General features: G+C 69.3%; 1 protein-coding gene across 2 annotated transcripts; it reads right to left on the bottom strand.

The window, feature by feature from the left end:
- Positions 1-439: 439 nt before the first annotated feature.
- AGAP2 (ArfGAP with GTPase domain, ankyrin repeat and PH domain 2) lies at positions 440-13,029 on the bottom strand. 2 transcript variants are annotated; one of them, XM_027631653.1, is made up of 19 exons: positions 12,756-13,029; positions 10,804-10,862; positions 10,300-10,387; positions 8,992-9,077; positions 8,756-8,897; positions 8,547-8,681; positions 7,897-8,018; positions 7,671-7,823; positions 6,951-7,037; positions 6,723-6,827; positions 6,507-6,651; positions 6,310-6,429; positions 5,556-5,696; positions 5,184-5,243; positions 4,753-4,904; positions 4,583-4,673; positions 3,639-3,861; positions 2,474-2,729; positions 443-1,306 (listed from the first exon to the last, which is right to left on the bottom strand). In XM_027631653.1, the coding sequence occupies exons 1-19, from the start codon at positions 12,865-12,867 to the stop codon at positions 1,046-1,048; spliced, it is 2,538 nt and encodes an 845-aa protein (XP_027487454.1). In that variant the 5' UTR covers positions 12,868-13,029; the 3' UTR covers positions 443-1,045. The 2 variants fall into 2 exon arrangements, with proteins under 2 accessions (XP_027487455.1, XP_027487454.1); XM_027631654.1 differs by lacking the exon at positions 5,184-5,243 and having other exon boundaries at positions 440-1,306.
- Between the last annotated feature and the right edge of the window lie 111 nt (positions 13,030-13,140).

The raw sequence follows: 13,140 nt of genomic DNA, 5'->3' as shown, positions 1-13,140 counted from the left end.
CGTCACAGCGGGGGTGCCCCTACATTCATGGGGGTCCCGGGGGGGACACGGGGTAGGCCCCCCCCCCCCCAGGCCGGCGGGAGGGGTCGGGGGTCCCGCCGGCGGTGCCCCCCCCGCGGGGGGAGGGGCTGGCTCTATCCTATCCTAAAGGGGTCATAAATTAACGGGTTTCCCAAGGGACGCCGAGAAAAAGGGATGTGGGGGGGGGGGGAAGGTGGGAGGGGGTCGGGGTACGGGAGGGGGGAAGGGGAGTACAAAAGGTTGTTCTAGAAAAGGGGGGGGGCGGGGTCTGCACTGCTCCTGCCACGGAGCCGGGGCTGTGCCAGGGGGTGGGGGGCACGGGGGACAGAGGGGACAGAGACTGGGGGGCACCGGGACAGGGACAAGGGAGTAGGGGGACGGGGACATGGGAGGGGGGCAGAGTGGGTGTCAGGGTGAGGGTGACTTTGGGAGGGTGGTATGGCTGGGGAGGGGGCACGGGGACGGAGCGCAGCGGGGGGGGGAAGATGGGGGGTAGGACGGGGTGATGTGGGCAGGGGGCTCTGGGGAAGGGAGGGCGTGACACGGGCAGGGGGTGGCACAAGTGAGGTGACAAGGGCAGGGGTGACACGGGCAAGGGTGACACGGGCAAGGGTGACACGGGCAGGGGTTACTCCCACCCGCAGTGTCCCCATCCCAGCTACGCCCACCCCACACTGGGGCACAACCTCCCGGGGGCGGGGACCGCTGTGGCACCGGGAGGGGACCCGGCTGGCGGTGCCACCACGCGCCCCGCAGCACGGGGGGGGTCCCTGGCACGGGCAGGGGGGGCAGGACCGGCGGAGACCCCGCCGAGGGCCGGGGGTAATAAATAGAGCATCAAAAATACAAACCGTGGGCAGGAGGCGACCCCGGGGGAGGCACCGGGACGGCCCCGGGGCCCGCGGGCACCCGCAACGCAGGGGCACCGTCGGGGGGTGGCACCGGGGTGACCCCGTCGGGAGGTGGCACCGGGGTGACCCCGGGCCTCGCGGCGGGGGCTGGGGGGGCTCCGGGCCCCTCGGGGCTATACGAGCGCCGAGCGGGGCTCGCAGGGCCCCCCCACGCTGGCGCAACTGCTGCGGCGGCGGGGGCCGGGGGTCGGGGGGCCGCCGGGGCTCAGAGGGCCGGGGGTCGGGGGGCTGCCGGGGGTCGGGGGGCTGCCGGGCCCCTCGCCGGGGCAGCCGTGCTGCAGGAGGATGTCGGAGCACTCGCGGCTGCCGGCGCGGCGGGCGTAGAACAGCGCGGTGCGGCCGTGCCCGTCCCGCGCCCGCACGTCGGCCCCGTACTGCGGGCACAGCGCGGGGGTCACCCCGGGGGCCGCAATGCCACCGCGGAGTGTCCCCCCTGGACGGACCACGTCCCCCGCGGCCGTGGCGTGGCCCCCCCGGCGCCACCCCGAGGGTCCCGTGGCGCGGTGTGGCTCGGGTGGCCGTGCCGGGATTCCCATTGCCCTGGCAGGGCCCCCGTGGCTGTGCCGTTGTCCCCAAGGCCACACCGTGTCCCCCGAGACCACACCGTGCCCCCCGTAGTCACACCACAGTCCCCGTGGCCACACTGTCCTCCCCAGGGCCATGCAAGGGTCCCTGTGACCTTTGCCCTTGCCCCACGCCCTCCACGACTGCCCCACACCCCCCATGACCACCCCACGTCACCCACAGTCACATCACAGCCCTCATGGCCACCCCATGTCCCCCAGTGGCACCCCATGTTCCCCATGACCGTGCCATCTGCCCCCTGGCCGTGCCACAGTCCCCAGACCACCCCACACCCCTGTGACCACCCCACACACCCCATGACCACCCCATGTCCCCCCTGGCCGTGCCACAGTCCCCAGACCACCCCACACCCCTGTGTGACCACCCCGCACGCCCCACAGCCACATCACAGTCCCCATGCCCGTGTCATCTCCCTCATGGTCATGCCACAGTCCCTAAGACCACCTCACCCCCCACCATGACCACACCACGTCCCCCAGAGACACTTCATGTTCCCCATGGCCATGTCATCTGCCCCCTGGCCATTCCACGGTCCCCAAACCATCCCACACCCCCATGGCCACCCCACACCCCCCATGACCTCCCCATGTCCCCCATGTCCATTCCACGGTCCCCAAACCATCCCACACCCCCATGGTCACCCCACACACCCCATGATCACCCCACATCCCCCACAGCCACATCACGGTCCCCAAACCACCCCACACCCCACTGCCACCCCACAACCCCTGTGACAACCCCATGTTCCCCATGACCATGCCATCTGCCCTCTGGCCATGCCATGGTCCCCAAACCACCCCACACCCCCATGGCCACCCCACAACCCCCGTGACCACCCCACATCTCCCACAACCACATCACAGTCCCCGTGCCCACGTCACCTCCCTCACGACCACACCACATCCCCCACGGCCGCCCCAAGACCCCACTTCCCCCCCGGCCCCCTCCCCACCTACCCAGACGAGCAGTTGGGTGACGACCACCTGGGCGGTGTCGCAGGCCACGTGCAGGGCCGTGCGGCGCTCGGAGTCCCCCGAGGGCGCGTTGAGCTGCTCCTTGTGCCCGTGGGCGAGGAACAGCAGCACCGCGGGCAGGTCCCGCTCCTGCACGGCCCCGAGCAGCCGCTCGGCCAGGGGGGCATCGGCCGCGGGCAGCGGTGCCAGGAACAGCCGCTGCTCGTACTTGGCGCGGATCCACGACTCCCGCTCCTCTCTGGGCACGGGGACAGCGGGGACACGGGGGACACGGGGGACAGGGGGTGTCAGGGACAGTGGGGTGGCACCACAGCTCCCATTCCACCCTGGGCACAGGGGCACTGCAGTGACACAGGGACAGCGGGGACACGGGGCACACGGGGTGTCAGGGACAGCAGGGTGGCACCATGGGGGGCTGGATCTACAGCTCCTGCTCCTCCCTGGGATTGGGGATGTGGAGGACACGAGGTGTCAGAGGCAGAGGGGTGGCAGGGACAGAGGGGTGGCAGGGACAGAGGGGTGGCAGGGATAACTGGGTGGCACCACAGATCCCGCTCCTCCCTGGGCATGGGGACACTGCTGTGATGGGAGGACACGGGGGTGGTAGGGACACAGAGTGGCACCCGGTGGCACAGTGGTGGGGACACGGGGGTGTCAATGTGGTGATACCACAGGGACAGGGGGAGTGGAGTCAGGGGGACATGTGGGTGAAAGGGACACAGGGTGGCACTGGGGTGGCATGGAAGGTGGGGACACAGGGGTGGCAGAGGCAGCGGGGTGGCACCACGGTGGGGTCGGATCCAGGACTCCCACTCCTCCCTGGGCATGAGGACAAGGGAACACGGGGTGTCAGGGACACAGGGTGGCACCAGGGTGGCGTGAGAGGTGGGGACACGGATGGTGTGGGAGGTGGGGACATGGGGTGTCAGGGACTGCAGTGTGGCACCATCAGGGTGTGGGGTCACGGAGCATGCGGTGCCAGGGTGTGACACCACGGGGACAGGCTGGCTGGGGACAGCGTGGCGTCAGGGATGGGAGGTGGCACAGCAGCAGCACAGTGGTGGCGACACGGGACCATCGGGGATACGGGGGGGTGACACGGAGGTGGGGACAGGCCAGGGGGACAGGCCCGGGAGGGGACACCCACCGGGAGGACTCATGGGTGGGTTTACAGCGGCCGCGCGGGTTCTGCTCCCAGATGCTGTTGGCCGTGGCGTTGCCGATGGCCGTGAGCACCAGCGTCAGCTCCCGGGGCCAATCGTCCAGGTCCAGCGAGCGCACACGCGACACATGTGTGCCCAGGTTGCGGTGGATGCCCGAGCACTCGATGCAGATCAGGGCGCCCAGGTTCAGGCTGGCCCACGTGGGGTCTGCGGGGACAGAGAGGGGGGACGTGGGTGGCCCATGGTACAGCCCGTGGCACAGCTCATGCGAGCGTGTGGCCACTGCACGGCCTGTGGCACCCCCAGGCGTGGGGCGGCCCACGGTGCAGGGCGAGGTGTGACCCAGGACACGGTGTGACCCAGGGCCTGCGTGGCACGTGGTGTGACCCAGGGTCCAGTGTGACCTGTGGTCCGTGTGTCACATGATGTGACCCAGGGCCTGGTGTGACCCAGGGCACGGTGTGATCCGTGGCCCGCATGGCACGTGGTGTGACCCAGGGCACAGTGTCCTAAATGGCATCATGTGGCATTGGTGACCCCTGACCTCACGTGGCCCGTGGCATTGTGTGGCTCATGGCACTGTGTGATCCTTGGCACGGTGTGACCTGTGGCACCATGTGGCCTGTGCCACCCATCGTGTGACCTGTGACATCACGTGGCCCATGACGTTGTGTGACACACGGTACCACACGGCCCAGGACACTACGTGGTCCGTGGCTTTGTGCCACTGACAAGCAGGGTGAGGGAGGATCACAGGCCACGCGGTGCCACGTGCAACACAATGTCACCCTGTGGCACAATGTGACACCATCCCCCGGGCTCAGGACACCGCAGGGCCCCCGTCCCCGGGTCACCCACGGCTCCGGGACGTTCCCCCTACCCCATGTCCCCCCACGTCCCCCGTGTCCCACCAGCCCCCTGCACTCACTGGGTGCCCCACAGTCCACGCAGAGCGAGTTCCCGCGGGCGTTGCGGATGGCCTGGATGGCCACGGCCTCGCTCTGGGAGTCCATGCGCGCCTGGGGGGGACATGGGGTTCAGCGGGTGGCACGGGGGGTGACACGAGGCCCCCCCAGCCCCTCCACCAGGGGGGCCCACCTTGTTCTTGCTGCTCTCGCAGCATTGCAGGCTGGCCAGGATCTGGCTCTCGATGGCCTGAACCCACGCGTCGCGCTCCTCGAAGCTGCCAGCCTCAAAGTGCCACGTCTGCCCCGTGCTCGACACGATCAGGAACTCAAAGTTCTCCTCCTCTGCGGGATCAGAGACCCCCCAGGGGGGGAGCTGGGAAGGAGGTCACTCACCCGAGGGGCACCGGGGCTGCCCCGGCCCCCTGCTCTGGCCCCCCACGCCCTCCCCTGAGCCCAAATTCCACCCCGGTCAACCCCCTCTCCGTGGTGCCCACCCCCGGTGGTGCCCACCCCCCGCCCACTCCTGGGACCCCCCGTGTGGGTTTGGGGGATGCGCTGGCGGCAGGCAAAGGGGGGGGGGCACAGCCACATGCAGGGGAGGCACCGCGGGCGCCACGTTACCTGTTTTATAAATATTTCTTAAACTACCAAAGCTTTTTAATTTCCACATTTTGCGCTTGGCTGCAGAGGGTCCAGGCAGCGGCAGCGGAGAGAGGAAACGGGGACACGGTCACAGGGGGGCCCGCGAAGCCCCCGGGGCAGTGCAGGGGGGTGGCAGGCGGTGGCACAGCGAGGGGGACATGTGGGCAGCGTGGCTGAGCGTGGCACAGAGGGGTGAGGGAGGGCGGGATCGCCTCCGGATCCTCTGTCCGTCGGAGCCCCTGGGGCGTCATCGCCGTGGTGGTGGACAGTGGCCTCATCCCCAGGGTGCCGTGGGTGACCCGGGGCTGGGGACGCACCTGTGGCACACCCACCTTCCCGTGGCACACCCACCTTCCGCCTGCCCCGCCGAGCCCTCGGTCTTGGACGGCGTCATCAGCTTCTTCCGCCGGTGCTTCTTCCTGTCCACCAGCGGGGACGGGGGGGGGTCCCTGCCCGCGCTGCCGGGGCTGGACAGGGCCTCAAAGGGGGGGTCTGCAGAGGGACCACACGTGGGGGGGCAGCAGGGGTGGCACCAGGGCGACCGAGCTCACCGGGGTCACTGTGGCCACCAGGGAGCTCCCTGGGGACATGGGGGCCACCAGGACACTGCAATCACTGGGCTCACCAGAGCCAGGGGGCTCCCGAGAACCAGAGAGGTGTCCAGGGACACTGGGGCCACCAGGGACACCAAGACCACCAGGGCCACCAAAGGCCACCAGGGACACTGGGACCACCAGGGCCACCAAGTCCATCGGGGTCACTGTGGTCACCAGGCTCACAAGAACAAGGAGATCACCAGGGACACTGGGACCACCAGGGCCACCAAAGGCCATCAGATCCCTGGACTCACCAAGCCCACCAGAGTCATCGTGGCCACCAGGGCCACCAAAGGTCACCAGGTCCCTGGGCTCACCAAACCCACCTGGCTCACTGTGGCCACCAGGGCCACCACAACCACCGGGTCCGTGAGCTCCTCAGGAGCCACCGCGCTCGGCGAGGCCACCACAGGACAGTCCCTGTCCGTACCCCGGGAGGTGGCCGCGTCCGCAGGTGCTAGTGCCGGTGGCACTCACCTGAGGAGATGAGCTTGGCCGGTGGCACTCACCTGAGGAGATGAGCTTGGCGCTGGAGGCCGAGGCGCAGCGCTGCAGCGACCGTTCACCCTTGCCCACCACCTTCAGCCCCGGCTCGGGGGGGAGGCTCAGTCCCATGGAGGGGACACCCCCTGGGGGGGAAGGACAGACAGTGACCCAGCCGTCCCCCCCCGTCCCCCCCTCACCCCCAGTGTCCCCCAGCACTCACCCCCCGGCTCGGGGTCCCGCACCAGCCCGTTGATGCTGGCCGAGGGCCCGCAGGCCGAGATGGCCCTGGGCGGGCGCTTGCCGGGCACCTTGACCGTGGTGCGGAGCAGGTCCATCTCCTTGCCGTGCGTGCTGTGGATGTAGTCCTGGGGGGGCACCGGGGGTCACACGGGGCACCCCACACCCCAGGGGGCCGCGTGGGGCCGGGGGCACTCACGTTGATGCTGGGGTGGTAGAAGAGGAGCCCGTTGCTGGACAGGGTCACGTATTTCTTCTTCCACTCCTTGTTCAGGGAGTTGCCGCTGCGCTTGAGCAGGAAGCTCTGGGGACAGGGGGCCATGAGGGCACATGGGGGGCACTGGCACCCCACCGGGGACAGGGGGCCGTGAGGGCACGTGGGGGCACTGGTACCCCACCTGTGTCCCTCGCCAGGGCCACCACCCACCTGTTTGATGGGGATGGCGCGGCCGCTGCCGGTGGCCTCTCCACGACTGTCCAGGCTGCGCTTCTCTGAGTCGCTGCCACGGCGAGTCTGCGGGGACAGGGACGGGGACAGGGCTTGGCACACGTGGCACAGCCGGGGACACCGGGGTGCCCACGTTCCCCCCACTACCGGAGTCCCGAGTTGCCACGCAGCCCATCGCTGGGCGCCCACGTGTCCCACTGTGTCACCACACCAAGGGGACACTGTGGATTCCATATGTCCCCCAGTGCCACCACCCTCATCAGGTGCCACATGTCCCCCAGTGCCACCACCCTCTCAGGGTGACACTCTGGGTACCATGTGCTGTCTACTGCCCGAGCCGCACTGTAGGGACACCCTGGGTGCCCTGGGTGCCCCCATCCCCACCCTGCCAGTGGACACTGTTGGTGCCACACGTCCCCCCGTGTCACCCCCACCAAGGGGATGCCGTGGGTGCCATGTGCCCTCCCAGGCCACCACCCTGCCAGGGGGCACCTGATGTGCCACATGTCCCTTGCTGCCGCCGCCCTGCCAGGGCGTCACCTCATGTCCCTCCCGTGTCCCCCCTGTGCCAGGCCCATGGATGTCCCCCCATGTCCCCCCGTGTCCCCCCGTGTCCCCCTGTGTATCCCTCGTGCCAGGCCCATAGGTGTCCCCCCATGTCTCCCCATGTCCCCCCGTGCCGGGCCCACGGGCACTCACTGCGAAGAGGCTGGTTCTGCGCTTGGCCCCACGGTGGAGGGAGCTGGGGGTGCCCAGGGGCGCGGGGGTCTCACTGCGCAGCTCCCGGTGGCTCACGTTGGGCGTGGATGGCAGAGAGGACGAGTAGTCGCTGGTGTGGCCACCGTTGCTGGCCTGGGGGGAGCAGGGGTTGGGTCAGCCCTGGGTTGTGGCCAGGGGGGGTCTGGGGTGGGGGTCCGGGGGGTACCTGGTTGGGGTGGACCCCTCCCACGGGGGTGGAGGCGGTCGAGTGGCTCGGGGAGCTGGGTAGGGACTTGCAGGAGGCCACGAGCTGCTGCTGCTTCTTCAGTGCCACGGCCTTCTGGGCCACTGTGAGGGACCCTCGGTCAGGGGGGATGAGACCCCCCCACCTGCCCCTGGTACGGTCCTGACACACCTGGGTATGGTGCCCACCCCCATCCCACCTGGGCGTGGTCCCCGTGTCACCCACACACGGTCCTGTGCCTTCTGGCCACCTTCCCTCAGCCCAGCTGGGACCCCACACTGCCACCACCCCACACTGCCACCAGCCCTGGCCCACCAGGCCACCAGCCCCTCTCCCCACCCCCTTTCCACCCCGGCCGCTGTCCCCACCCCACCTGGACATGGTCCCCAACCCACCTTGACAATACTCCCACCCCACCTGGATGTGGTCCTCAACCCACCTGACCACTGTCACAGCCCCTCCCACCACCCCAATCCCACGCTGGCCACTGTCCCTGTCCCACCTGGACATGGTCACTGTCCCACCTGGCTGCCACCCCCATCCCACGCTGGCCTCTGTCCCTGTCACACCACGTCCCCACCCCTCCCCCCCCCCTCCCCCAGGCCCCCCAGCCCCCCATCCCGGCCACCCACCCTCTGTGAAGACCCGGTCCACGTTGAGCCCGTACGTGGCGCAGGTCTCGTAGTAGAGGCAGCGCCGCGAGTCCCCGCAGAGCGCCCGGGCCCGCGCGTCCTCCACCGCCCGTGGGCTGGACGAGCTGATCTTGTCTGGGGGAACAGGGGTCAGCCGGGGGTCCCCCGCCCCGCTCCCCCCCCGGGGCTGCCCCGCGCCCCCCGCTCACCCTGGGTGCCCACCAGCGCCAGGGCCACGTCGCCGGTGCCGCGGAGGCCGCAGAGCAGCTCATGCAGCCGCGACACCTCCTCGAAGCTGCTCTCGCTCTCCAGGCTGAAGACCAGGATCACGGCGTCCGCCCAGTTGGCAAACTGGGGGGCCACAGGGGGGTCAGGCCCGGGCTGTGGCCGGTGTGGCCCCCCCGGCCCCCGAGCCCCACCAGCCCCTGAGCCCCCCCGTCCGTACCTGCGCATCTGGGGCTCCAGCCTCCTCCCGGATGAGCAGGAGGTGGCTCTGCCCATCGACCGTCACCTCGCGTTTGAACTGCCCGCCTGTGGCAAGGGAGGGCACCCTGCACGTGTGCTCGGCCCCCATGGCCAGCACCGGGGCCACAAATGCCCCACAGCTCTGAGCAGTACCGTGACTTTGCCAATTCCATGGTCACGTCCGTCCCCTTCACCATCTCCCTCCATGGCCACGTCCCTCCCCTTCATCACATCCCTCCCCTTCACCACGTCCCTCCCCTTCACCACGTCCATCCCCTTCACCATCTCCCCCCATGGCCACGTCCATCCCCTTCACCATCTCCCCCCGTGGTCACGTCCCTCCCCTTCACCACGTCCATCCCCTTCACCACGTCCATCCCCTTCACCATCTCCCTCCATGGTCACATCCATCCCCTTCACCACATCCGTCCCCTTCACCATCTCCCCCCAGCCACGTCCGTTCCCTTCACCACGTCCATCCCCTTCACCATCTCCCCCCGTGGCCGTGTCCACCACCATGGCTTTGTCCATCCCCAGAGCCTTGACCATCCCATGACCGCTGCCATCCATGGTCACGCCCAGCCCCATATCTGTGTCCATCCCACAACAATGTCTGTCCCACGTCCAGCCTCATATCCATGTCCATCCCATGACCGCGTCCATCCCACACCCAGCCCCGTGTCTATCCCATGACCGTGTCCATCCCCTTCTCCATCCCCATCCATGGCCATGCCCGGCATCAGGACTTTGTCCATCCCCATGACCACGTCCATGCCATGACCGTGTCCATCCCACACCCAGCCCCATGTCCATCCCATGACCGTGTCCATCCCATGGGCATGTCCAGCCCTTGTCCATCCCACGCCCAGCCCCGTGTCCATCCCATGACCGTGTCCATCCCACAGCCAGCCCCATGTCCATCCCATGACCGTGTCCATCCCACACCCAGCCTCATGTCTATCCCATGGTGATGCCCAGCCCTTGTCCATCCCACACCCAGCCTCATGTCTATCCCATGACCACGTCCATCCCATGGTGATGCCCAGCCCTTGTCCATCCCACGTCCAGCCCTATGGACATCTCCATCCCCTCCCCTCCCCATCCCCCTCCCTACCCCCACGGTCATTCCACGGTCAGGCCCCTCCCCATGGCCACGTCCATCCCACGTCCATCCCTGTGACCACATCCATTCCATGCCCAAGTCTATCCCAAGTCCACCCCATGTCCATCCCATGTCCATCCCACAGCCGCCCTGTGGCCACCCCGTGGCCACCCCGTGGCCACTCACTCTCAGTGGGCTCCAGGCACACGTAGGAGCCGGTGAGGAACCGGTGGACGAGTGCTGACTTCCCACTCTTGCTGCTGCCCAGGACACCCTGGGGGGGAACAGAGGGGTCAGGGCAGCCGAGGGCGGGGGGACACGGGGTAGGGACGTGGGGACACGGGGCAGGGACACGGGGACATGGGGCAGGGACACGGGGACACGGGGACACGGGGACACGGGGACAGGGGGACACAGGGCAGGGACACAGGAGAGGGACACGGGGCAGGGACATGGGGACACGGAGCAAGGACACGGGGACACGGGGATATGGGGCAGGGACATGCGGACACGGAGACACAGGGCAGGGACACGGGGACACGGAGCAAGGACACAGGGACACAGGAAAGGGACACAGGGACACAGGGACACAGGACAAGACATGGAGACATGGGGTAGGGACAGGGACACAGGGGACATAGGAAAGGGACACGGGGACACAGGAAAGGGACACGGGGACGTGGCACCCACCAGGCGGATCTCGGGGATGGAGCGGCCCAGGGTCCACTCCTGGCTGTTCACCAGGGCCTCTGCGGAGGGAGAGGGGTGAGACGGAGCCCAGAACCCCCCAGCAACCCCCAGCACCCCCCAGGACCCCCCAGCATCCCCTGGCACCCCCCAGCACCCCCCAGCACCCCCCAGTACCCCCCAGGACCCTCTAGGACCCCCTGGCGCCCCAATCCTGGTGAGAGCCCCCCCTGCAGCACCACGGCAGCTTCCTGCGTGGGCGGCCACCAACTGTCACCCGGCAACGGCACCGGGCCCGCGGGGGCGGCGAGGATGGGGAGACGCCACATGGGACAGGGACGGGGACGGGGACGGGGATGGGGACAGGGACAGGGTGGCACGAGGCCTCGTGTGCCAGGGCCTGAGGACATGGCAGGCACAGGGGTGGAATGTGGCGGAAGAGTGCAGCGTGGCACGGGGATGTGGTGGGAACAGTCAGGACACTGTGTGGCACGGGGACGTGGTGGGAACAACCAGAACACAACGGGCACCAGGAGGCAGCAGGACGTGGAACGAGGACAGGATGGACACCAGGACACCGTGTGTGTGGCACGAGGACAACGCAGTGGATTCTGGGACGTGGCGGTCACAGGGACACAGATTGGCACCAGGACATGGCGTGGCACAGGGACACAGTGGCCACCGGGCTGGGCCATGAGTGGCACCAGGACACAGCGTGGCATGAGGATTTGGTACCAGGGCACAATGGGCACCGTGACACAACAAGGCACGAGGATGTGGTGTGACACAGGGACACAGTGGTGACAGGCCGCAGTGGGAGCCATCGGGCCATGACTGGCACCAGGACACGGTGCAGCACGAGGACACAGCACGAGGACACGGTGGGCACCGGGACACGGCGTGGCACGAGGATGTGGCGTGGCATGAGCACAGGATGGGTTCCAGCACACGATGGGCGGGAGGACGGGACGCCTGCAGTGCACGACGTGTTGGGCACAAGGACATGTGGCACAAGGACAGGGTGTGGCACGAGGACACGCCCTGACACAAGGACACGGTGCAGCACGTGGACGTGGTACGAGGATGTGGCACGAGCACACAGTGTGGGCACAAGGACGTGCGCCCTCCACGCCCTGCCTGGCACCCCCAGCCCCCGTGGGCACCACAGAAGGGGAAACTGAGGCAGGGGACAGCCAGGGGGTCTCCCCCTTCCTGTGCCTCAGTTTCCCCCGTCCCCACACAGAGCCACCCTCACCACGTGCAGCGGCCACGGCGGTGATGTTGCCGCTGTCCCCCCTCATGCTGTCACCCAGATGCCACCCCCAGGCTCCCACTGCCACCCCCGGGCCCCCCGGGCACTGCCCACAACCCCCATGGCACCGGGGGGGGGAACAGAGAGACGCCGAGGGGGGGACAGGGGGACAAGGGGGTGCCGGGGGGGGGGCCGTGGGGGACAGGTGACACACGGATGGAGGCGATGGACGGACGGACAGATGGATGGATGGACGGACGGCGGGACAGAAGGATGGGGGGGTGGGCTGCACCCCCTGATCCCCAGAAGCCCCCCCAGCGGGGAAACTGAGACACGAGACCCCCCCCCCACACACACACGGCGCGACCCCCCAAATCGGCCACCCCACCGCCCAAACACCTGGGACCCCTCCATGGGGTGGGACCCCCCGTGGGGTGGCCCCACCGGGAGGTCACAGCCCCCCGTACCCCAGCACTCGCCCCCTCCCCAGCCTTGGGCACGGACGGGTCCTCCCGCCCGGCACAGGACCCGGGGGGTCCGGGACCCCCAACCCCCCCCGGGACACCGAGTCACGACCGCGGGCACGGGGGGCACCGGCTGCACCGCCCCCCGTCTGCGGGGCACCGACAGGGACACCGAGACACGGTCGGGGCGACCCCCGGGCCCCCCCAGGCCCCCCGGGCCCCCCCGGGCCCGTACTCACTGGGGGGGGCGGCCCTGGCGGGGTCGGCGCAGGGAGGGGCCCAGGGGGGCGCGGGGTGGGTGGGGGTCGCCGCGGGGCTCTTGGTGAAGATGCCGCTGATGAACTTGAGCATCTTTCGGTCGCGGGTGGAGGCGCGACCCCCCTCGCGGCCCCGCTTCAAGCCCGTCTCGGGTGGGGGGGGGCGCGGGAGTCAGAGCCCCCGGCCCGGGCTGCAGGTCGCTGTAGTCCAGGGTCTTGCTCTTGCCCTTGTGGGGGGACAGCCGGGCCCGGGGGGGCCCCTCGGCCTTGGCCCCCGCCTTGGGGCGCCCCTTGCCCTCGCCCTCGGGCCACGAGAGGCGGCTGCCGGCGGGTTTGGGGGGGGGCTTGCTGCCCCGGGGGTCGGGGG

Source organism: Corapipo altera, unplaced genomic scaffold (genome assembly GCF_003945725.1).
Source record: "Corapipo altera isolate COAL_440 unplaced genomic scaffold, ASM394572v1 61542, whole genome shotgun sequence".
In the NCBI taxonomy this organism is placed as follows: Eukaryota; Metazoa; Chordata; class Aves; order Passeriformes; family Pipridae; genus Corapipo; species Corapipo altera.
This window is presented reverse-complemented; position numbering and strand designations above follow the sequence as displayed.